We start from the raw sequence: 25,180 nt of genomic DNA, 5'->3' as shown, positions 1-25,180 counted from the left end.
TGCCCCAAACACGCTGAAAATCGCCCTGTCAACAGCCTGTTCATCTGCGCTCATTCAACCAAAACACTGGCGCCCATGCACGACCCATTGCATTGTTACACATAATTTTACTCTGTTACGCAGGAGTTCGAAAAGGGCATTCCCCAACCAAGAAAGTCTTTTCCATAGAAATACAGAGATGCGGCCTGTAGTATCATATTTTAATTATTATTAAGGAGAGGACATTCTTTCACAAATACAAGTGAGCAAAAAATGAAATTCCATCTTTGTAGCCCTGAAACTGCAACGCATTTTATTCTTTTATTCGGCCCAAAAACGAAAGCATCGACGGATATAACGAAGCAAGTAAAGCAGCAGAAAAAATTTTTGTTTGTTGGATTTTTGTTGCACAAAATATTTGTATCTTTAAATTGAATAAACCAGACATGTTGACTAAACTCATGCTGAAACACAGTTGAACTCTCAGGAATCACATCTCTTATAAAAGTAAATATATCCAAGGTTAATAGGTGGGTGTTTTGATTCTGCTACTTTTTCATCGTTAAAAATCACCCATCTGAAAACAGATATGAATCGTATCTCGATTGACCAAAAAGAAATAATAAAAATGTTATAAACGTTATTAAAGTAATAGTTTACACTACAACAATATAAAAATATTCAAACCTTCCATCTTTTTTAATGTGACAAACATAATGTCCGCTCATAGTTGAAGTTCCCATGTGACTGATGAAAGCAAACAACTCGTATTCTACACAAATTTTTGCAGTTAAAAACCAAAAAATATATTCTGAAATACCAAAGTCAACTTCAAGGTCAAAAATATCAACCATTTCTATATATTTTAAGATCACTCACTTCCATTTCCATCCTTTACCCGGCAAGTTGCATTCGGTTGACTATCACCTTCACCAGCACTTGCCGTCACATTGCTTTCACTAACAGGAACCTGCGTATCCATCTCATCCATATGACTGAATATCCAATCAGCTGCTCTCTCTAAATTGTTGTTCTGTGAAAACACTTTCAATTAAAAAAGCTAAACCAAGAAAATCAAAACAGTAAAACAAAACAAAAAGGAGAAAATATGTTGTAAGAAATACCAACACATAGCTTGGTGAATATATTACTGAAAATAAACTCACAGTTGCACGAAGTGCTTTGACCGCTTGCTCCCTAGTAAAACCCATGCCAACAATCATGGCAACACTTTCATCTGGAGGACTGGGTTCAGGTGTTGCAACCTCAGTTACAGCATCTAAAATGTACATAATCTTGCAAAAACAAATACATAATGAGTAAAATTTTATTCCTATTATTTTTACAAAAAAACACTAGCATTTAAATTAGTGCTCTTCAACCTTTTTGGCACAATTGAACTCTTGAAGTAATTTGGCAAATATTGAACCTCGATAACAAGAATATAAAATCTTGTCACACAGAAAGAAAATTGGGTACCGATACATTACCACGGTATTTGTAGCACTGCCATAAGCAATAGGCAACATTTTTTGTTCTTCAATTCACTATGCACCTGCCACAGTATTATTCTCCATCAGCCACATAACAGCAGGCTCGACTCCAGTGTTCCCAGTTGCTATGATGGCATCTCTACATCTTGATAAAGGAAATCCCATCTGGCTTATTGCAATAACAGCTTCCTCATCTACTTCAATTTGTTGAGGAGGATTATTTAGTTGTGACGGAGGATCGATATCTGGAAGTTGTACCTCGTTAGGTTGCAATCCTGTACCTCGATATTGGTTGAGGTCCAGAGTGTCCGGCATATCAATGCTCACATCTGGTGAAAAAATGAGAATAGGTGTTTCTTGAAGCACATACGGGATAGCATGATTATGCAAAACAAATTACCGCGCTAGCATTCTGGCATCAACATTTTTTTCAGAAACACAATGAAAAGTTTCTCTTTAAAAAGATGTAACACACCTAATTTTTTTGGAATCCAGTCATCCCCGACAGTAAATTTTCTCAACTGGATGACGAGATAATCAGAAAAACTTAAAAATCTTGTCCGTTTTGTTGCAATCGCTTTTTCCTGATTTTTTAACAAAAGTTAATGTTTTGTTACATTTTGTCAGAAAAGTGTTAAACCTTACTTTAAGAGCAGAACTCCAAAAGTCATTGACAAATTCATCTTGCAGAAACTGATCCAAACATGCTTTAAATGGGATTTTAGCTCGCACAATTTCTCCAATTTCAAAATGAACGTCTGCTTTATTCTTTTCCTTTCTTTCCTCATAAGCCTTAAGATCGTCTATTTAATGAAAAAAAGATATTGTTAAAAACTGTTTAAAAAACAGAAATAGAATTTAACTTCGTAACTGATTCGCCTCGAATAAGATAGCCAGCTTATTTTAGCCTGTGGAATTTCCATGCAGTTTGTGATCAAATTTAACATAATTAGACATAGCTACAGAAAAAAAATATTGAGCTTATCAAAGAGTAGACTCCACTACATACATAAAGTTACAATAATATGAGATATATTATGGAATAAATCACCTTTATTTGTTGCCATTTCGTATGGTATGGGCAATGAGAAAATATAATCAGGACGTTTTGAATATCTGACTTGTTTGCTTTGTTCACACTTAATTCTTTCCTCAACCTTAAAAGTTGTTTTATAAATATTTCATGTTTAGAATAGTCAAAGTTCTTAACGCACCAAAAAAAAGTGAGCAATTTGAAATAGTTGTTTTATTGGTAGTCTTTACCAGGGTGGCAAGTCCTGTTTCTACGTGGTAAGTTGAGGCTCATTGAGCACAACCAAGGGTGTAATTATAACATTTCTTTGATAATGTAAGGGTAGTTTGTGTGTTATTACTACTGGAGGCTGCATGAAGTTGTTGGTGATGTCAAAGATGGCAAGTAAAAATGCTTAAAATTTTCGTACCATGAATTTAAAAGCATCACCAGGTGGTGAACCTCCACCATTCTTGTGCTCACTCCTTTCCATCACAGAGAGAATGTGCAGCAAAAACTCATGAGCATCTTGTTGTTTGTTTGTGGAAAATTCTGGGTGACCTTTTCCAATTATTCTTTTCAATGACCGTGGCATCGGTGCCTAAACAATGTTATACTTAAAACAATACAAGAAACACCAATCCCTAAAAGTCAATGAAAACTAAATTTTGCAGCTTGTTACTAAATTCTTTTTAAAACTTGTTACATGGCTTCCAGCTGACTCAAGCATGTATAGAAATATTATAACAAACCTTTTCAAAACAAAAACAAATCAAAAAAGTAAAACAAACCTTATCAAAAACATTTTCTTTGTCCTTTGCTTCATCATCTGTCACATCACCAGTGTTTAAAGCAAGTGCAAGTTTACACATTTGAAACAAAAAATCTGTCGTCATATTTTCAACTCTCCTCTGTATTTCTGCAGCAGCCTGAAATACAGCGTTTAGTAAACAATGTTCGCAGGAATTGTTTCTTTATTGGTCAAGGTTTAACATTCTTGTTTTTTATTTACTTGCGCCTGATCTTGAATTCTTTCCAAATCACCATTTGGATTTAATGCTGACAACTTCCTTTTGAACAAATCAAGGCATTTTTCTGGGTTGGCATACCTGCAAAGTTAAAAAAAAACTTTTAAACAACTCAAATAAAAAAACACAAATTGATTACATTGACTGAAACTCGGGAATACTCAGAAGAACTTGTATTGTGGAGTTGAGGTAGCAAGTATTCCCCATATTCATTATTCCGGTCAATCCTGCCCCGTGCAACTCCTTCAGGTTTTCTCCTGTATATGAAATATGAAACTTGTCAACCTTAGCCTGCTGTATTTTTATAGCTATGGTTACCATGCTTATTTCTGAGGTGCTTATTTTTGCTAACTATGTCTTAATAAATTGAAATGTGCATATTTCTAAGTAAATTTGATACTGTGATTTTTTTTTCAGTTCAACTATATCTAAATCACAAAATATTCTCCCAAATTTAGTGAAGTTTTTGAGATAAATCTAACCATGGCATCAAAAAGCAGATGGTTTATTTTTTGGTCCTAACCCATGGCAACCCTGTTTATAGCTCACTTTAATCAGATCCATCAGATTTAATTCGAGAGTTATTGCTGATAATACCGATTCCCATGAGGGATATGTAGAGTAAGTGGTTTGGGAGAACAGCATGTGACATATTATGTAGAGACAAATTCTTGTAACCTGCTTCTTGTATCAAATCCCATTCACTTCCAACTTTCTGGTTCAACTCAATTTCCATTTCTGTCATAGTTTGGTCGGTCTGTCAAAATAACACTGTAGAAAAAATTCATCAAATATTAAAAATCACATTTTTACACCTTTTCCATATTCATCATGTTGATTCCAAAATGAGCAAGATGTTTTGCCAAATATGGATCTTCAACCATTGTGTCTTCATCATACGAGTGAACATCTAAGTAATATGATTAGCAAAGTGGAGCCAATAATATGAATTGTGTAAGCTGCAGACACAGGTCGAAAAACAGTGGCCATCTGTCTGCAGCTTACACAATCTAAATAATAGTTCCACTTTTAATCACAATATCTTCTTAGTCAATTGGCACACATTGCACATCCCATTATAAATCATTTGTTTAAAACAGATTTGTAGTGTTGGTTTTGTTGCTTTTTTTGTTGAAAAGTAAAAACACGCAACCTGCTCCACTAGGTGTTATTGTTCCCAGTTTCACAGCAAGTGGATAATTTGTTTCCTTGAAATGATCAATTGCGTGATTATTTCCACCAGTTCCATCAAAGTATCGTCTCCCACATAATATAGAACCATCTGACAAATTCATCCACAAATTGTTTGTGAGGTCACACTTGCAGCACTTCCATCCACTAGGTGGCACTTTAACACCATTTTTCAGCTGTTCCAATGAAGCGCCATGCCTGTAATGCAATACAACAAAATCATTCATAACACGTTTTTTAATCATTCAAAGTCACAAGTTCAACCTCCTTTGGTGCAGGGTATTTTATTATTTGTCAAATGTGGAAAGTGTAAGGTTTGAAAATACCAAACATCTTTCAAATGCATTTCATTAAATTAACAATGGGACAGAATTATTGGAAAAAATTACAGTGCTTTCAACAATATGGTTTGGACTTTGCTATTAACCAGCTGTATACACACCATGCACAAAAAAGTTAGTTTTAAAATTAGTCATTAAAATCATACCACATCTTACTTGGTAACAGGTCTTGCCTCGCCATCCCAAGCCATAATTTCTTCTTTATTTGAGGCAGAAGTTGCTGAAAGCACTCCACTCACACTGGTGAGAATCTACAAAAATAAATATTACAGCATAAATTTATTTTTTTGGAATAAAAAACTTTAAATAACATACAACCATTAGATGTGTAGCCTACTAACAATAAAAAAAATGTTGGTAAAGTGAACATGTTTTCAACCTACTAGGGAGTGAATATCTTCTACATTTTCCAAACTAATTTCATGAAAGCCAGGCATGACCATCAGGGTTTCAACTTGGTCATATTCAACTTTACCATCTTTATCTGGATCAAACCCACCTTCAATGCCTGGAGACAACACAAAAAATACACCTTTTTATAAATATGCTGCAATATTATGAAAGAAAGTATATTATTGTTGTTATTATTCAAATGTTTATTTAGTCTGAATGTTTTTGATTTTTACATAAACCACATTAAAAACATGTGATATCTGTCTTATCAATCATATATATATATATATATATATATATACATAATATATTACAAACCAATTGCAAGACGTTTTGGCTTTTTCTCTATTGGTGCTTCTTCAGGATTTATTGGGGAAGTATTCTGCAACAATAAAAAAATATCTGATTTTGCACATTCCTTAGCATAAAATATTTTTTTGATTTTCCCACTTCCAATTAAAACAAGTTTTTTAAATGTACTCATACCGTCTTTCTAATTTTTTTCAAGTGTAGAAACAGCTTGTGGTTGGTCACCATGTGATACATTTCCACATACTTCTTGCTGAAGCCCAAAAAGCTGTTCAGGCAAATATACAAACCATCCTCTGATTCCTGTTAAAATAAGAGAAATCCCACAACACAAGATATATATATTTTTTATGTGTGTTTGTGATATGTTAATTGAACTGTACCAGTGGTCAGCAACCTTTGATATGTCAAAAGCCAGATAAACTATTTTGTACTACAGATTATGAAATAAGGAAAAAAGTAAAAGCAATTAAATACTCACTGGAGTTTCAAAAGACAGGCAGCATTCATCTTTGTGAATATAATCTCCACTTGTTGGTATTCGTACATATGGTATACAAGGCAGTAGTAACTCACTAACAGACATATCTTATCCTACAACTACCTGATCACCTTTCAACTGTTACAATTTCAACTATAAAATGTAAATTGTGAAATGAAACTTAATAGCAACCATGTTTTAACCACATATAATTGCAACACAGAGAGTTCCAAATAGTACAAATAAAGCAAACTGATAGTAACAGCTAAACAAATTGATATGTTTATGAAGTAGTTCCAACCAAATATCTTTCAACAGTTTGATATTCTTCATAACTTGTTTCTGTTAAAGATTGATCAACATCTATTTTCCTCATTAACTCAGATTCTCGTTTCCAATCTTCTGTTGTTAAGTTCTCCAAATTCTTTTTCATTTCATCTTGTATGTGCTGCGGAATCCGTTCCAGTTCCCACTTGCGGACGTGCATCGCTACACCTGCCGGCAAGTTCCTCTGTATATATTCCAAATACACATCAGCTGTAGAACCAGTCAGTCGCTTTAGTTGTAAAACTTTTTTGTGGGTTCGTATTTCATACTGCACACGGTGCTTTTTGAAAATGTGTTTGGATTTGAGTAAAGTTAAACGGTCAACAATAAACTTTGGAGCCAGAACTCTATGTACTGTAATGTCAAGGTGTTTTGCAGCAGAAGAACAGAATTCTATGTAACTATCCAACACAGGCGCTTCATGTCCTTTTACGAAGATGTCTATTCCTTTGTACAACTTTTCATCCACATCTACACTCTCCACCAATCCTCCGCATTCGCTTGTTTGTGACAGCTGCGCATACGACGTGTGAATTGTCCGAGTTTGAAAGGAATGTGTCGGCACTATTTTTGGTTGTGGTAACAACGTGGGACGTAGCGAAAACACGTGTGTTAAAGGTCTCCTCCACACACCCTTTGCGATAATTCCAAAATTTAAGGCTTTGTTGAAAGGAAAGACAGTGCTCATTTCGAAATTATCGTCAAACAAGTTTCTAAAACATGCAGAAATTTAACTTCGAAGACCTACTGTCCAAAATTTACGCATGATAAGTTTTGATGACATGCATGACTAAACAAAGGATTGTTCTCTTATTTATGTAATATTTCAAGAATATTATTATTTAATTTCCATTTCTATACGTCAAATTAACGTTGACTACTAAAGATATTAGTAAGCCAAGTATTTTGGAGCCAAGCTGCATTTTTCGGCTGAAATGCATCAATTAAAGGTGTGTTGTGGTTGAACCACAAAAATGAAGTGGATGCGCAGTATGAGATGTAAAAAGTCAAAAGGTGTAAAAATTTGCGATAAAATAATCATATGACTGTCATGATTGGGGTGATTTGTTTATTTTTGCCTGTGCTTGTAATTCAAATTAAACATTCTGTCTCCCCAAAAGAGTACATTTATATGTTTAATTAAGTTTTTATTTTTTTACATCCATTTTGTGTTGACTTTCGTGCAAAAAAATATATCGTGACAGTTCTTATTTTATTCACATGTATATTCACAAGAAGTATGCCATTTACGTATTTACTTATACATAAAGCGACAAATGTTTACTTTGTACAAAGAGCTGTAACGAGTTTTTTTCTTGCATCAAACTGGAGAATAACAGCAATGATTCGAACGATTAGAGCTACATCATATACAGTATTAGTAATTATCTTCGGTGCGCTGCTGGGTAGCATGAAACCTGTCATAAACAAAGTAAATAAATCCGCCACAATACAAGTAAATGCACATCCTAAAGCACGATACATTGTACGCAAAATGCGTTGACCAGTTGAAGAGCGACTGGATCTTACTGCTCGAGTTTTGATTTCTCTGCTTTGGAATTGTGACGTATTTTGTTGACCTGATATCTCTGGTCTCTGATCTGAAGTCATTTCATTGAGTGTGGTTCTGCAAGTTAGTTGGTTGTCTTCTTTTTGTGTTGTTGTCTCACTTGCATCACCACTGACTGACGACTTGTCGTGTTGGTGAAAACAACACAGGGAAACGTTGTAGTGTGTGTTTCGCATAGTGACGTAATGGGTGAATCAAAAGTGCCAACAGGAGACATTGACCAACAACAAGAAGAAAAAGTAAAACTAAAAAGAATATATCAGGCGATGGGTTTTCAACTGGAACCAAAACACAACCGTTTTGGGACGCCATGTAGTGGTTTGGTTTCACATACAAAATACAAGCAACGAAAAGGCAACCAATGATAAGACAATTGCAGAACCAGTTTAAGACCACAACACATTTGGTTTTTAGTTCACTCAGACTTTGGTCACAATGCATTCTGACGTATCCACACACAAATATATGCAGGTATCAGTGCAACAATATAAGCCACAGTAGAAACATCCATAACAGTTTCACATGCATAATGAGCGTTAACATTCAATCCTATCACAATCACCATTTCTGAAGTTATAAATCTGAAAAATGCCAGCAAAGGTGAAAGAAGGGCGCTAAGAAAAATAAATTGCTCGTGCATTTTCCGATGACCCTGCCTTCGCCATTTTTTGTTTCTCCATCCGTAGACAGCTAGGGATAATGTGAGCCATGCGCTCGTTAACAACAAAAGTGCGACCAAAACCTGGGCAGTGACAAAGTTAGCCAAGTTTCTCGAACTAGTAGTTTCTACACTGCTGTTCATAGTTATGTTGCTCATATCTATAATGATCAGGAGAAACACTAAAAAAAGTTTTTGTTACAATGTGCATCTTATTATCAAAATATTATGCAATATAACTATAGTTAAGCTATAAAATTCAAAATTAAACTTAAATGTCATCAAAGCACAAAACAAAAACTGTTAGAAAACAAAAATTAGCAGAACATTATCAAACCAGCATAGTAATCTAAATAAATTATACTTATTTTTGAAAAACATTCACTGCTTGCTTCTTGGTAACTTAAACCGACAGCCAATCGGTTTGTTACATTAAAAGGAAGAATGCATCACTTCCATAGTCGTGTATTCCTTCATCACTTAAAAATAGCAACCACGCACGTTTCAGTTTCGAAAGCGGACTTGATCATGAAGGCGTCAACTGGTTAATTTTGATCTTTAAAGTACTTCCGAATTTTTTAAACACGAAAGTCATGAAACATAATCAGTTCCCAAACAGGGGTTCGCGGACCACCAAGATTAGTGATGGATTTAGTGATCCGCGAATGAAAAGTATTTCAATCACTTTCAGGTTTGTTATCTAAGCTTTCCTGTTTGTTGCCACATATATATTTTATTTGACCACATTTATAACTTCATGACAGAACGTACGCCAGGTAAATTAATGTATCAGGGATCTGTGGCTTGATAATTTCATATTTGGTCCGTGACTACAAAAAGGTCTGGAACCACTGTTTGAATCGGACCAAGACAACTTGTTAGTTCAACAATCACATTACAATTATCATCAAATCGTTGTGTAAGAGTTTTAGCCTGTATGTAATCACACATTGTAGATCTTGACAAACATAGCTATATTACCTTTGCCATATGTGAAACGCCATTCGCAAAATTACAAAATTGTCTTAAATACCCAGAATATAAGAATTAAAGACCACTAAATATTGCAAATGCCAACTTATGTAAAACCACTTTACGAATGTGAGTAATTTCGTAACAATACCGTCATATGACAACCGACTAATGGTAAAGGAAGAAGTGCAACTCTCTGTTTATTTTGCTCGGTGGACAATCAGGAGTTCGGGGAAAAACGTTGTTGCATAGCCAGGAAGGAAGTGCCAACAAACTGCAGGTAGCAATTAAGCATGGTTTGCAAACCTAGACAGGTTTAAAGTCAAGACCTGCAATTACGTTGCAGTATATTTGATTAGAAGCATCGTTGTGCATCTGCTGGTTTGGAAGAACGATTTGTTGCGCGTCCAGTTTTTTAGTTTAGTGAGAATGCACAAAAACGGCATTAAATACCACAGTAGGAATATATTGTACGATCCAAGGTACTTACTTTCATTGCTAAGCTACGAATTTTCATCTTTAAATTGTCGATAGTGCAAACAACACTGTTGCTTTAAAACTGTTGTCTGTTAGGCATCAATCTTGTAGAATGGAATCCGCTAGCAAAACAATACTATTTGCAAGAATTATATGATTATGAATTATGTTTGGAATTTATATTCTGGTGGTCTTTAAAACTTGGGCACCTTTTGCTTATAAAATGCAGTAACCGCACAAAAAAACATCAAAACTATACTATGGGCCAAATTTGCGATTAATATTAGTGCTTAATGGTCATGCATTTAAATAAGTCTGATTTTGCAATGTATGATTGCCGGGGTAGCAACTTACTGTGCCATGCATTGCAATCATTTCTTTGACCTTGTGTTTTTCAATTCGCCATTGAATTGCTAATGTGACGCACAATGTGGAAGAGTATATGAAAAGTTTCTAAAATTCTATGTTTGTTAAAAGGTGAAAGTACGTAATATAATGTTAAATCAAAGTATTAATGTTCAAAACGCAAGTGGGTATCACGAGCTGTCAACTTCATCGACTAGTTTAGTTTCATTTTTGATCATTCTTCTCATTGGAGTAACCGTCGTTGGAAACATCCTCGTTTTGCTTTCTGTCACAGTTTTTCGATCACTACGAACTGTTCCCAACACATTGATAGCAAGTCTTGCAGTCGCCGACCTCACTATGGGAATCTTTGTGATGCCATTAGGGTTGCATTACATCATCAATGGCTCGTGGCTGCTTGGAAAGTCAATGTGTGAAATTTGGATATCCATTGACGTCCTTAGTGTCACTGCAAGTATTGGCACCCTCTGTCTTATCGCTGTGGATCGACTTGTAGCAGTGTTGGTACCTTTCAAATATGCTAAATTGGTGACTCGCAATCGTGCGAAATTATTAATTGGTTGCGTGTGGACAGTTTCCTTCATCATAGCTTTTGTTCCGGTCCAACTCGGATGGTGGAAATCCGATTTGCAAGAAGACACAGAATGTTATGACGACCCGAAATGTTGTGAGTTCTTGACCAACCCAACATATGTTATCGTGTGTTTCGTTCTACATCCCACTATCAATTATGGCAATATCATATTATATCGTTTGGAAAGGTGAGTCAAGTCCACAAGTTATTTAATATTTTCTTTTGTTTTGATGTTTTTGTGAATGGTAATGTCTTAATTAGTTCAATAATGAACAAGTAACCGCCGCAAAATAACTGAATATTGTTTCAAAACAATGCAGTTGCTAATAAAATTGACAAACGGCGAAGAACAATCCACAAACAACTGCGACGCAACAGCAGCACAACAAGAATTCGACGAAGTTCTACAAGAAGTAGCAATAGTTTACGTCGACATTCGATTCGTGACACTATTAATGCATTGATGGAACGCAAAAATGAAAGAACTTTATTTATGGCAAAAATTATAATGGGGACGTTTGTTTGCTGTTGGCTTCCATTCTTCATTATCAACGTGCTGGACGTAAGTTTGCTAGATTCTTACATTCAATTTCAAATTTTCAACATATTGGCACCACAAACATTCAATTATTGCAATGATTATTGCTCAGGTGTTTTGCAATAGATGTGTTGGTGGAATTATATTTACCGCAGCGAATTGGGTTGGTTACGCCAACAGCTTTTTCAACCCGCTTGTTTACTGCCACAACTCCCAATTCCGCCGAGCTTTCAAGAAACTGATCACTCTCCAACTTTGCAGAAAAGGTAAACACAGCAGGACACAAAACGTTCGTTCTTCCACAAACATGGGACAAACAGGACTGTTTGATTGTAAGCTGCTGAACATATCTAGTGTTTGGTTAGATGCGATAATACCTTTTGTGGGAAAGAATCACAAACATACACGTTTCATAGGCTGTCTTACACAATTTGTCGCGTATACCAAATCGTAAACGCGTTTATATTGCATGTTATCCACTTTTGTCAAGTATTACGCACAAATATCACGACAAATTTTGGCCTTTTACAACTAGGCTTACATATTTTGCTCCCAAAATTGACAAATTTAGGGTTAGTTATGTTGTGTATGGACAGCAAAAATAATGACTTCTGCTACCGAATTTGCAACCTGATGTATTAATGGCCTCGGTGACCTTTTTTCGTAAGCGAGGGAGTATTTCCGCGACGCGTATAAGTGACGTCTAAATACGTATAATACCCGGAAGACGTGTTTAAAGCATGACTAATGACGCATCATAGATGGATTAGAAAAACTCTTATAACCCTAATGATCCCCTAAGAATATCCACCGTGTTGCAAGTGCAGCATTAGCACAAGTGGCGCTTCATTATTGTAAGTGATAATTGTCGTCGTACAGTACGTCCGTGAATCTCTTTACAGATTGTGGTTTCTTTGATGAGCAAATATCGTCGTGGGTCAAAAGACCCCGGCTTCCTGTTGCATGCGTGTTAAAATGCATGACGAATTGTTCACCAAAAACAGAAAATCATATCGACCCATTCTAGAGCCATTAGGAGACAATTGTGTATTAAAGCATATTCGTTACTTGCAGGTTATCGCATCACAAGTAGAAGATCTTTGTCGTTTTCAAGACGTGATTATAACTTAAATACAAAACAAGATGAAACAAGAAACACTATTTAAATTTCAACTATTTGTAACAAACAATGCTGATGCGAATGTTCTACAAAGGGAGTAAAAGAGGATCAGCGCCAGAATAAGATCTTTATCAGAGAAATATCAATTTCGCCTATTGGCATCTAATTATTAATTTGCAAAGACAGATCCGTCGGTCACCGACTTGCAAAGGCTGATTCCTGCTGTCAAATTTCTGACGTTCTTCTCTGTCAGTTTGATATTATTCACTTTCATATTTGCTGTACTCATATCATGATTATGTTTGGACAACTCTATATTATTCATACTTAGGTAATCAATACATCAAACCATCATTTCGCAATAAAGATGCACACATGTATTTTCACAAGTAAACGGTCTAAATTTATAAAACGTGTTTTGCGATGAATTATTTATATCACTGTCGTGTTGTCGGTGACTGACTAATAGTTTTGTCTGCTCTTGTTAGTTAAATTAGACATTACGCGGAAAGGGTAGTTGAGTGCGATGGCCTATTTTTAAATCTCTGTCTTATGAAAATAGTACGTTTACGTTCATTAAGTTCATCGTTTTCTAATCTTTCTTTAAATCCATGTGGTATTGATTTTCGTGCAACACAATATTTTCACATTTTATATTTTATTTACAAGTATATTCACAAAACGTGTACCATTTACCTTTAATTACTTATATAAATAAATTGACTCATATCACTTTGTACAAAGAGCTGTAACGAGTTTTTTTCTTGAATCAAACTGGAGAATAACAGCAATGATTCGAATCACGAGAGCTACATCATATACAGCATTAGTGATAATCTTGGGTGTTGTGTTAGGTAGTATAAATCCAGCTATTGCCAAAGCACATAAATCCGCCACAATACAGGTAAATGCACATCCTAAAGCACGATACATTGTACGCAAAATGCGTTGACCAGTTGAAGAGCGACTGGATCTTGCTGCTCGAGTTTTGATTTCTCTGCTTTGAGATTGTGAAGCATTTGGTTGACCTGAAGTCTCTGGTGTTTGTTCTGAAGTCATTTCATTGAGTGTGGTTTTGCAAGTTAGTTGGTTGTCTTCTTTTTGTGTTGTTGTCTCACTCGCGTCACCACTGACTGACGACTTGCCGTGTTTGTGAAAACAACACAGAGAAACGTTGTAGTGTGTTTTAGCATAGTGACGTAATGGGTGGATCAAAAGTGCCAACAGGAGACATTGTCCAATGATAAGAAGGAAAACCAAAACTACCAGGGATATATCAGGCGATGGGTTTTCAACTGGAACCAAAACACATCCATTTTGTGACGCCATGTAAAGTTTAGGCAACACGAATAAAATAACTGCAACGAAAAGGCATCCGATGATAAGACCGAGACACAACCAGTTTAAAACCAGTATAAATTTGGTTTTTAATTTACTTAGACTTTGGTCAGAGTACAATGCATTCTGACGTATCCACACACAAATATATGCAGGTATTAGTGCAACAATATAAGCCACAATAGAAATATCCACAGCCGTTTCACATGCATGATGAGCGTTAACATCCAATCCTGTCATAATCACAATTTCTGAAGTTATAAATCTGAAAAATGCCAGCAAAGGTGAAAGAAGGGCGCTAAGAAAAATAAATTGCTCGTGCATTTTCCGATGACCCTGCCTTCGCCATTTTTTGTTTCTCCATCCGTAGACAGCAAGCGATAATGTGATCCACGCGCTCGTTAACAAAAACAGAGCGACGAATACTTGAGCAGTGACAAAGTTAACAAAGTTACTGTTTGTAGTTATATTACTCATATTTGTAAGGACTCGTAGTAAAACTGTAAAAAAATTCTTGTTACAATTTGCATCATAAATAAAACAAGATCATTTCGAACAAACGTCTAAAAAAATGTTTTTGCTGAGGATTTTGCGAAAATGCAGTGACAAAAACAATATTTAAGAACACAAAAATATTTGAAAAGCATCATCAAACTTTAATCTAGTTTAATCAGATCTTAATCTGATTTCAGAACAACACTCACGGCTTTCTTATTGGCGATCTGGCTAACTTAAACTGGCAGTTTCCTATAGGTTTAGGACTTTTAAAAGAGTAATGACATCTTCATGTTGACATCACTTCTTGGTATAACGTAGCCAAAAATAACGACCACGTGCGTTTCAGTTATAGAAGCGCTTTCGATCAGGGTGTCTGGGTAATCGATATCTAAGCTGGGAAACTTTGCTCTTGCGCTGTTTATAGAAACCTATGCTGCAAATCGCAAACAGACTAAGAGTAACCTGTGACTCACCCATGATCTAACTAAGCCTACTATCCTGCAGAACTTTGAGTTAACCACGGTTTAATCAAATGAGTTAACCAAGCATTGACATGCCCATTTACTCAAAACTGAGTTGAACCTTGTTATTTAAACAAACGGAAGCAAAGTTAAATGACATCAAACCAACATTTTAAAAATTATTTGTGGTGAAGTTCGGGTATTATTGCAAATTATAAGAAACAAAATATATTTAGTGATAAAAACGAAGTAGAAGCCAAACATTAATAGACTTCAAAAATATCTTTATTATTTACTCTTTATTCAAAATAGGGTTTCTCCTAAAAATAACGACCACGCACATTTTAGTTTTGAAAGCGCACTCGATCATAAAGCCGTCGGGGTTTTCGACGTCTAAACTGGGAAATTTCGCTAACGGTTGGAAACTTTGAATACATACCATGGTAGTTTAGTGAGTGGACAATACTCGTCTCATAGAAAATACCGAATACATCCATATCCTTTCTCAAAAACACGTTTATCAAATGACGTATGGCTTGGTAACCGTTTTCAGTTGTTTCCAACCCGTACTGACGTTTGTGGCATTTCAATCATGTCAATTTACATTGCTTTTATTTCTGAGAAATCTTGCGCCCTTTTTTCTGGGGCGATGTAAAAGATTGCAGACAACAATTTTTCCCAAGTGTTAGAAATACGGACGGTTTGATTTCATAAGTACCTGGTAAAGATACATTCACCCAAGGTATTTTTTCATTCATCAGTAAATACGTATGATTATTGCGGCTTACAGTTGGTCAAAGCAACTAGATGCGATGCCATTGCAATAATACAAAGCCATTAGATATATATTTAGTTTTTATTTAGACTTGAAGTATGATGCAGAAACTGTCAGCTCATCATATTGTAATTAATTGCAACGCAATGAAAATATAACTGGCCATCACTACGATGCGATAAGTTGCAATTAAAAGTTGTATAAAAAGTACAATAAAAAGTACCGCATAGATTGGCTGAAGTTTGCGTCATTTGACAAAAAGCAACATGATTATGTGCAAGCACACAAAAAAGATGTTTTTATGTGATTATTTCGAACAGACACAAATATAATGCATTTTGGATATGCATGTATCTTATAATATTTTTAATGTTTTTTTTATCACGCACAGTTCATATAATTTGTTTTTTACCCTTTGTTTTATCACTACCACAGGCAACTCGCTGTTCGGCTTCCAATCTCAACAATTGCGCCTTTCCCCTTTTTTACTTATCGGCACTGAACCGTACCATTTTGTCGGCTCGCCTGCATTTTAAACTGAAAATGATTGTAAAACAACATTTGAAACGTCTGTATCATGAAATTCTCAAATTGCATTGGCTGTTTTGTTTGTATTGAACATTTTTAATATATATTTGTGATGGTATTTGGAATTATGAACAAACAAAGACGTCATGGTTCTTGTGATGATGAACTGCATCATAAATCGACGTCACAGATCCGTTATATGTCTGTTTAAAGTGGTCCATATTATAAATGGAACGGAATGTGTATTAATAACCTGCGTCCCGGTTTCACCAAACCTGCTATTGTTTTTTGCGAATTTTTTTTTAATTTACTCGAATAAGTAGCGGCGACGGAGAAATGTATTTTTTTTCAATTTCTGTTCCAATTCCCTTTTACTTATTTCCAAACAACATTTAAACTCTTAACTAGAATCCATTCAATGTAAACTCACAGTGCCTACATTCAATTTATTTCTATACATTTTTGTATTGAATTCAAAATGTAGATCTAAGCGCAAATTCAAAACAAACGATCAAACAAAGACTTGAAGAAGTGATCTAAGTTTAATTCCACGTAAGATTTGAACTCAAATTAAAGTAATTTAGTATTTGCATAAATTGGTTGTTTGCAAGGGGGTGGAATAAAATTCGTATTTTACTTCTCCCGTCGCAAAAAAATTCCTATGTTAAAAACAAGTTGGTCAAATGATTTGATGAATAAAAAGCTGTCTTTGTTTTTGATGCCCTGCCCTGTTGAAATCTGATATTTTGAACGGTTTAGTATTTTTTGGTATAATGTTCTGCGGAGTTGTCATGTTTTTTGTCATGGAACTGCAGTGGTTTTCTAAGCGAGGCAATCCAAGAAAACAGGTTTAACTTCCGACTGGTGATTAAAACAACATGAATGCTATGAAACATGAATGCTAACTATGAAGTCAATGCAATTGGATCCAATCCCGTTTACAATAATCTATCAGACTTTATGTTTGCAAACGTTTACTACAATGGACAAAAGGTCAGCAGCACATCATTGTAAGGTTTAATTGTTGATTATATTTTAGAATTATGAGCAACGAAATGAAGAAAACATGCATTGCGTTACGTTAAACCGCATCATAAAGTGACCGAGTTCACATAGCCAGCAAACTTACGTACAGTTTAAGAAATTTATTTTTAATGAAACGAAATATGTATTAATAGCCTGCGTGACCCGTTTCGCAAACCTGCTACTGTTTTGTTACAAATTTGATTAAAATTTCCAGAAAATCGTGTCAAGAAAAGGTGGATGGAAGTGAATAACTTCACTGATTCTTGAAACGTGATACTTAAAAACGCGTTCAATATTTTTATCTTCGGCGACTTTACCATACTGTGCAAGCAACACCATATGTTTATGTTATGGTTAAGCATGTGTTGCAAATTACGCACACTGCATGACGTAAACATTTCCTGACCAAAGCTTGCTGTGAATGAGAACTTAGGTCACTTTTCACTTGAAAGAAATAAAAACAAAGTTACCCAATAAACGAAACTTTTTGGTTGTAAATATGGACTAAGACAGATTTTAAATGTGACTCATTTTAATGACAAGCTTTATTCACAAATACAGTTTTTATCAACAATCTGGGCAAATTATGCAATCTTCCGAAAGAAAAAACAAACAAATTCAACAAATATGGTTCAGTTTCTCTTGAAACAAACGAACAACGATTTCATAATGTCATACCGACAATCAAATTGCATTAAAAGAGCAATCACACGCACTATAAGACTTACATCAAATATTGCATTGGAAATAATATGAGGTGTGCCAGGGTTACTTCTTGTGTATGCTGGCTCTATGGCAGTGGCCATGATGTCAACTACAATGCAAATCACAGCAAATACCACAGATCTTTGCATAATGACCATCAATCGACGGCTTGTGCCCGCTCTAGCTTTCGGACTTTTGCTTCTGTGATTCGCAGGTTTTCCAGCATCACCCACTGTTAGATGGGTCTGACCTGTTTGGTTGGTCGTGGTGGAACCCCCCAGATCACTGGGGTTGCTGTGTGTAGCAGACGGGTCGAAGGACTTCCTTTTTGCTTCGTTGTTGTCGACATCCTCTAATTTTTGACAAGTGCAACAGACACACAGGAGATTGATGTTATAATTTCTCTTTGCATATTGCCTCAGAGGATAAATTAACAAACCAAGCAACATAAACTGACCAATCACCAGTAGAATGGCGAGTGTGATTACTGCCAAGGAAGCAACGGTGTTGGTTGTTGCATCGATACGTTGACAGCCGTCGGAAGTTGATTTGTAAGACACGAAGTACACGAACAAAGGGCAAGATACCAACATGCTTCCAACAATTAAAACAAGGCACAACCAATTTAACACGATGATTAATCGCGATCTTAGATCAGCCATACTCTGATCGGCATATAGTGCCTTTTGCCGAACCCATAGACAGAGATAGGCTGGTGCGAGAGCAAGTAGATAGGAAACAGTTGCTGCATCGCACGCAATTTCACAATCTAAGTCAGAAAGGTTGAATCCAACTAGAATTGTGGCCTCTGCTACAATTAATCTGAACACCAACAAAAGACCTGACAAAATAGCAAAGAAATAAATCCATTTCTCCGCCCGGTTTGATCTTCTTTCGGTTTTCCATTTTTTTGTTTGGATTCCATATGCAAGAAAGCTTAAAAAGATCCAAACGCTGAAGACGAATTCAATAGCTGTGATGACTTGAACTCCAATCCATTTTTGGTCGGAAAAAACCAACACTGTAGCATTTGTTGTGTTGACACTTGCGGATGTAGTTGACATTTTACGTCCTAAGGTTTTCGCAAAGTTTACAAAAGCTTTTAAACAATGCTAGACACAAAAAAGCTTTGTATTTGCACCTATTTAAGTAACAATGTTACAGGTTAACAGCAAATCGATATCCATAGAAGGTAAAGCAAGAGACACAGTCAATTCAACACCTAGTAAAATTGAACGCTCTTTTAAAGCCAATCAGTCCTCATTTGTTTAACCTTTTTCAACCCAACTATTTTTAAATGACTTGATTTCAGAATAAATTCCCATTGCATCGAAAAAACCGTCATTACTTTTAAATTTATCCGAACAAAACGGATGACTTCGTGACTCAAGCACCTGGTCTTTGTTTACTGCTAAAATCATAGGAAACGCGTGCGCCTCCGCTAACTCACAACATGTTTATGGATTAAACTTTTGTCTACCCACAAGTTATACTGCTGGGTGACGACGGTCGGATGACGAAGAGAAATATTTTTGCCACAAACTTAAAATAGCAATGACGAGTTACGGCTTGCTCATGGGATTATCTTCTCTAGAAGAATACAAAGTCCTGTAATATACATGGAATTCGAAAATTTCTACTAAATAACAATTATAATTTCTACTCGTGCACTGCAATAATGCTGAAATTTGTAACATTCTCTTAACGTAGTGTTTTCAGTATTTACTTTTTTTTGCTTTCTTACGGAGTCCAGACACTATTTATTTTTTATTTATTTTAAATTACATGGGCGATTTTACTGATATGTTTTTACAACTACAGGGAATCTTAAGAAAATTTGCACTGCATGCATGAATTATCGAAATTTCCTGCCATGATATTCATCCACATACATTGCTTGCGAATGCATCATTTTTTCATATCAGTGAAAACGTGGAAAAATATTACGACAGATACGTTTAGTGCAAACGTAGAAGGACTACTGGGACTTTTTAAATAAACTTTTCTGCGAGTCTTCAACCACACTTATACAGAATCTTGAAAATGTTTGCTTTTCTTATACTTTTCAATATTAGTCTTTGCTGCAAACGTATTTTTTCCTCCATGTTTCCCCGATAAATCTTCTCTCCATTAACTCAACTTCCAACCGTAGTTAGCTAAGTGGATAAAACCACTCATCTACCTAAAAACATTTAGTTAAACTCCCTCTATTGTCTTTCATGTTTCAACAACAACAAAGCTGTTGTTGTCATGATTTTGCTTCCACCCTTGTTGTCGCATTGTCCTTCCTACTGTTATAAATATTTACTAGGGAAGTTTCAGCTTTTCTCCCACACATTTCCTTTTAGTTTTGTTCCCATTTTGTTACCAATTGCTATTACTTGCTGGCGTTACGTCATATTTTGGTAAAACAACCACTTTTCGTTCCAGTTTCAACGTAGAATAATTTACAGATTATTTCACGACGAATGTCTTTTCAATCCATTTTACCATCAATCATGTTAGGGATCAATGTAAAATGCACTTAGTTATTAATGTCTATTAAAAATATTTCAACAGTTTTTCGGCTATCTTAGCGTTATTTATAACCAGTGGTCATAGGGTTTACCCCTTGAAAAAATTCTGACAACAATTTCCTTTCATCAATGGCATGAAATTAATCATAGGAAACTAGTGACGTGCTGTAGCGGATAACCTGGTACCTGGGCTCATTGTCAGTTTATGGCCAATTTTCAGTGTTTTGTTATGGTAACTTTGTTACCAGATAGTTGCGATAGGACTTACAACAAACAAACATAAAAAAGCAAATTACTCGTTTTGTGTCCATTCTACACGAGACGAAAATTTCTGGCCGCATTGTATTCCGCAGTACACCGACAGGGAACCACTGAGCTCGCCTTCACAAAGCATGCGCTCTTCTGGCAATAATTTTATTATATTAGCGTTTCGGCCACCACACTGCAACGCATTAATGCGTTATCGATCAATGACAAAAAAAACTGTTTCCCTCAGTTGCATCCTGATGAAGGCTGCTGCATTTCACCAGGATGTAACTGGAAACGTTGATATAATAAAATTATTGCCAGGAGAGCCGTATTGTAGCAATAAAACATGACTCAGTAGTATAGAATCGGTAGTAATTTAAGTTTTTATATTTGTGATTTTAATTATACATAATTCCATTATGGCCATAACCTGTACAAAACAACAAAAGTGATTTATAGACCAAAGAATAAAACAAGATGTTATAAAAAATAGATATAATAATTGTTCGTATATCAACAATACTTTTTCAATTCAGTAATGTTTCATGCAATGGCGTGATTTGCAGGATCGCCCCACTGCGCAGGTCCTTACTATAAGCAATCACAGCTATCGTATCAACATCAATAGGTTTACAGGTTTTGCTGCCCAGGCATCGCAGCCAAGCTGGATCAGCCACTTTTTCCCGACAATTCTGAGCGAGATCTGAAAAATCAAGCTCCCGGTGAGGTATATGTAAAGGTTGCCTGGCAAATTGTGTGCTTGCGCAACAGTGTATACCTTGGCCACAATATACCCCGTAAAACCACTAAGCTCCTGTAGCTCAGTTGATAGAGTGTTGGGCCTGGTTAGCCCAGGGTCGGGAGCTTGATTTTTCAGATCTCGCTCAGACTTGTCGGGAAAAAGTGGCTGATCCAGCTTGGCTACTACCAAGCCTGTAAACTTACTTTTTTTAATTTTTAGGCAAGTCTGCATTCTGTGCGTAAATATGGAAAACAGGAACAACTAAGAATTCTATGCATCGATTTCACGTGTAAACTTAAAAGTCGACTTGTTGTTATTTTGATATTTATTAGAACACTTGGTTACATTTAAATGTGGTTGTTGCGATGATTCGGTATCATTTAAAGCTTAGTAAGATTTTGCAGCTATTTGGGGAAATAAATGCAAATGCAGGGTTAAGTTATATGAAGTTATGCATATTATTTACTAAAGCGATTTTGTCCCGAGGTCAATGAGGCAGAACATGCCATGTTAACAAAGTCTTTAACAATTTTCAATGAAGGAAAATACAATTACACCGGGAGACAAAGTTAACGCCAAACTCTATCCACATATGGGCTTACTTTACATAAACTCAACACAACCCTTCGCCCGCTATAAACAACAAGGCAGTCAAGTCACGAAAGCCTGTGATCTATTCATCCAATGTAAGAGTTTGGACAGCGTAAACATACATAACAACTCATAGTTCGCTTTATTCACTGGCACACAGCAACTTAATATTGGCGTTACACAGCATTTAGCTGCAGGGCATAAATGTCAAGCGTTCAGTGACCAAGACATTACACTGGACAGAAGCTTCTTGCTGTAAATTATGTAATGTTGGATTTTGTATGCGTTTTTTTTCGTCGTTTTATTTATGTTACGAAAGAGCACCAGGCATAATTGCCTCGAGACAATGTACAAAGCGGATGTTGTTGGAACGAAGCGCCGTGACGATAGCATATAAATGAACAGCAGTCAGCGCCATATGAAGACAGGCTAATGCTCTACGCAGCACTTTAAAGAAAACTTTATGTTACTGGGAGCAGATTGCTGGTGATCAGTGTTTTTTTAAAGTGAATTTAATGGGAATTTGTCAGAGATGGGGGATTTTAAATTGTGCAAAAAATCAGAAGTTCCAAAGCTTTTACAAATGCCCTACATTAAAGGTGGATATCGACCGACCCCTTGCACAGCTTTGTTCTGCATTCAATCGTGAGTATTGCTGCATTGGTAAATTGCTTTGCTTAATTTTCGTCTTTTTGTCATCTAAAAAACAATGTTTTGTTTATTTTTTGCCTTTTAGCATGTTTCAGATGACAAACGAGACTTTCAACTTTTGGACCCATTTTATTCCGTTTTTACTGATGTTGCAAAAAACTTGTGTTTTCTTTTCCAATAACTCATGGGAGCCAATAAACTATCCCATTATCGTTTATTTGTTAGGTAAGTAACTTCGAACACTTGATTTCCTAACCTTGTAATGTTTTCAGAGTATACATGTTGTACCTCACAGGTGTTTGTTTCGTTTTGCTCGCAAGTTCCATTGCCCATCTTTTTAACTCATGTTCCGTAAGATGTTTCTGCTGTTGTTTTAGTTCCGACTTAGGTGCAGTTTTGATGTATGGATTCACACTTCAAATCGCTCTTGAACATTACGTTTGTCCTGTGACCTGTTTTGGAGTGGTTGGAGGTACGTGATTCATGCTACTAGATTGGAATACATTTTAATAGAAAGTTCGTAACAGGACAGTCAAGAGAGGATTACCACCATGTGGCGATGTACTACTGCACTATTCAAATACTAAGCGCTTGCATGGGGTATCTCCCGAAAGTTTCCAAATCCATTCGATCCGCAGCTTACTTTATTGGTCTGTTGATGATCTGCACCCCATGTTTCTTGCGGTAAGCAATACGATGGTTACAAAAACTCCATGTAGACATCGGACGATCACCGCAATCAGTGAGGGACATAAGCGGCCAATAATTTCAAGCAGATTTAGGCGTACTGGTTATTTTCCATAGCTGCAGTTCAGTGTCTTGGCAATTTTAAAATATGTATATAACTTTTACGTCATAGATATTTTTTTTTACGCAAAACTGTTTTTTAGGTATTATTATTTTAATGTTGAGAATGAAACGAGTAAATGTTGGAAATTTGGGAAAGAGTCGTCCCACATATTTTTTGTACACGTCTCATTCATCATCATCGGATCCATTTTTTACGCGACCAGATTTCCTGAAAGACTTTTTCCCGGTAAATATTTTGCCTCAGTTGCAATAAAGGATTTTAACAAAAGTTTAAACTTTTAGGAAAATTTGACTTCATTGGGAATTCGCATCAGTTCTTCCACTTGTTCACTGCAGCCGCCATGTTCGTCGGTTTGTCCATATTTGAATCCGCTTTAAAAGAGGCCAAGGAGCAAATAAGTAAAGGGTTAGAATTTAACATTATTTCCCATTCAATAACTGTAGAGTAGTGGTTCCCAACCTGTTGTACTCAGGCTCCTTTCGGATCGAGATAAAGTTACATGTGAAAAAACATATGCAAAATATTTTGTAATTAACGTGCTCGACTTTTCTGCACAATTGAATATGCGCGTATTTCACTTCCCCTGGTTTTGGCACTAAATTGTGTTTTGCGGTGTTTGTTGTACGTGTTTTTGTCGCAATAATTACATTATTATATTTTAGACATAGTGGTACGCAATAACACAAAAAAACAGTTGGTGGTGCGCGATGACAAAAACGTTGGTGTAGAAGGTACTTAAAAAATGAAAAATGCTTAGATTTCTGTCAAACGTTTTTTAATAAGTGTAACTACACAAAAGCTTGGATGCAGATGCATGTGTGAATAAAGCATATTTCCCATTTAGGGTCATTGATGAGAAATACTTGGATATATCATGGAAAAGCACGTTGGGAAATGCCATCAATATGTTTTGTATCACTTATTTTATCGTAATTGTTTTTAACCTTCTTGTTAATTATTATAAATCTATCTTTGAATGATGATGTCATCAATAATCCTATAATAATGGAAAATATCTTCACTAAATGAATCTAGGGTTTTGCTTTATGCTTTCTTTTATGCAGATGAATGTATCCGTTTTCTATTCGGTATTCTTCACTATCCTTGTATGTAAACATAGCTATTTCTTTGGGGCAATTATGTATGTTTGTGTTAACCATTTTATTGTACGGTTGATTGCTTACAATGAACCAAACCAACGGCTTTCGTATCCATTTTTGCAAAATTACATTTGAGCAAATTAATGTCACCTAACTTCGCGTTAACATTAATTACATATAACTTACTGTGAGTTTTTAACGTGCTTATTTTGAGCCTGATGCAAATTCCTTAATACAAGTGAAAAACAAATTACTAAACGCCTGTTTTCCGAGTCATTTAAGAAAACTGTCTAAACTTTGGAGAAGATTAATTCCTTTTCGCCAACAAATATCTCAAATTCAGCTCTTTACAATTTACAC

The 25,180-nt window shown here is 35.7% G+C and overlaps 5 protein-coding genes across 8 annotated transcripts; 2 read left to right on the top strand and 3 right to left on the bottom strand.

Moving 5' to 3' along the window:
* Window positions 1-279: 279 nt before the first annotated feature.
* On the bottom strand, window positions 280-6,376 carry LOC145909254 (ubiquitin carboxyl-terminal hydrolase 5-like). Its single transcript, XM_082996596.1, has 20 exons — window positions 6,228-6,376; window positions 5,924-6,049; window positions 5,756-5,819; window positions 5,428-5,552; window positions 5,201-5,295; window positions 4,666-4,901; window positions 4,328-4,422; window positions 4,191-4,269; window positions 3,652-3,769; window positions 3,497-3,593; window positions 3,276-3,413; window positions 2,915-3,085; window positions 2,524-2,629; window positions 2,118-2,275; window positions 1,948-2,056; window positions 1,535-1,801; window positions 1,146-1,258; window positions 859-1,012; window positions 667-751; window positions 280-556 (listed from the first exon to the last, which is right to left on the bottom strand). Exons 1-20 carry the CDS (start codon window positions 6,330-6,332, stop codon window positions 463-465), a joined length of 2,535 nt encoding a protein of 844 aa, XP_082852722.1. The 5' UTR covers window positions 6,333-6,376; the 3' UTR covers window positions 280-462.
* Window positions 6,377-6,380: 4 nt separating this feature from the next.
* LOC145909255 (small ribosomal subunit protein uS10m-like) lies at window positions 6,381-7,306 on the bottom strand. The gene has a single exon (XM_082996597.1). The coding sequence runs from the start codon at window positions 7,240-7,242 to the stop codon at window positions 6,511-6,513; it is 732 nt and encodes a 243-aa protein (XP_082852723.1). The 5' UTR covers window positions 7,243-7,306; the 3' UTR covers window positions 6,381-6,510.
* A 3,420-nt stretch (window positions 7,307-10,726) lies between these two features.
* Window positions 10,727-12,875, top strand: LOC145909578 (beta-1 adrenergic receptor-like). The gene is given in 5 exon segments (XM_082996957.1): window positions 10,727-11,298; window positions 11,300-11,358; window positions 11,492-11,733; window positions 11,822-11,975; window positions 12,784-12,875. Coding segments are annotated over 5 exon segments (1,119 nt in total).
* A 5,107-nt stretch (window positions 12,876-17,982) lies between these two features.
* LOC145907949 (uncharacterized) lies at window positions 17,983-19,224 on the bottom strand. Its single transcript, XM_082995083.1, has one exon. It carries the CDS (start codon window positions 19,222-19,224, stop codon window positions 18,088-18,090), a length of 1,137 nt encoding a protein of 378 aa, XP_082851209.1. The 3' UTR covers window positions 17,983-18,087.
* A 46-nt stretch (window positions 19,225-19,270) lies between these two features.
* Window positions 19,271-25,059, top strand: LOC145907950 (membrane progestin receptor gamma-B-like). 4 transcript variants are annotated; one of them, XM_082995086.1, is made up of 8 exons: window positions 19,271-22,353; window positions 22,858-22,903; window positions 22,995-23,134; window positions 23,205-23,381; window positions 23,437-23,593; window positions 23,800-23,945; window positions 24,002-24,125; window positions 24,565-25,059. In XM_082995086.1, exons 1-8 carry the CDS (start codon window positions 22,203-22,205, stop codon window positions 24,698-24,700), a joined length of 1,077 nt encoding a protein of 358 aa, XP_082851212.1. In that variant the 5' UTR covers window positions 19,271-22,202; the 3' UTR covers window positions 24,701-25,059. The 4 variants fall into 4 exon arrangements, with proteins under 4 accessions (XP_082851212.1, XP_082851214.1, XP_082851213.1 ...); XM_082995088.1 differs by having other exon boundaries at window positions 22,211-22,903; XM_082995087.1 differs by having other exon boundaries at window positions 22,211-23,134; window positions 24,002-24,118.
* The last annotated feature ends 121 nt before the right edge of the window (window positions 25,060-25,180 follow it).

Source organism: Ascidia mentula, chromosome 7 (genome assembly GCF_947561715.1).
Source record: "Ascidia mentula chromosome 7, kaAscMent1.1, whole genome shotgun sequence".
Classification (NCBI taxonomy): Eukaryota; Metazoa; Chordata; class Ascidiacea; order Phlebobranchia; family Ascidiidae; genus Ascidia; species Ascidia mentula.
The sequence above is the reverse complement of the archived record's forward strand: the minus strand, read 5'-3'. Positions and strand labels throughout refer to the sequence as shown.

Bases quoted from the DNA above. Each gene is read 5' to 3' on its own strand.
- LOC145907950 (XM_082995084.1), top strand. From the start codon at position 22,774: ATGGGAATTTGTCAGAGATGGGGGATTTTAAATTGTGCAAAAAATCAG. The intron at 23,135-23,204 runs GTAAGTAACTTC...TGTACCTCACAG, and splicing joins CATTATCGTTTATTTGTTAG to GTGTTTGTTTCGTTTTGCTC. The intron at 23,594-23,799 runs GTAAGCAATACG...ACTGTTTTTTAG, and splicing joins TGCACCCCATGTTTCTTGCG to GTATTATTATTTTAATGTTG.
- LOC145907949 (XM_082995083.1), bottom strand. From the start codon at position 19,224: ATGTCAACTACATCCGCAAGTGTCAACACAACAAATGCTACAGTGTTG.
- LOC145909255 (XM_082996597.1), bottom strand. From the start codon at position 7,242: ATGAGCACTGTCTTTCCTTTCAACAAAGCCTTAAATTTTGGAATTATC.
- LOC145909254 (XM_082996596.1), bottom strand. From the start codon at position 6,332: ATGTCTGTTAGTGAGTTACTACTGCCTTGTATACCATATGTACGAATA. The intron at 5,820-5,923 runs GTATGAGTACAT...TTATTGTTGCAG, and splicing joins TGAAAAAAATTAGAAAGACG to AATACTTCCCCAATAAATCC. The intron at 2,057-2,117 runs GTAAGGTTTAAC...TTAAAAAATCAG, and splicing joins TTTGGAGTTCTGCTCTTAAA to GAAAAAGCGATTGCAACAAA.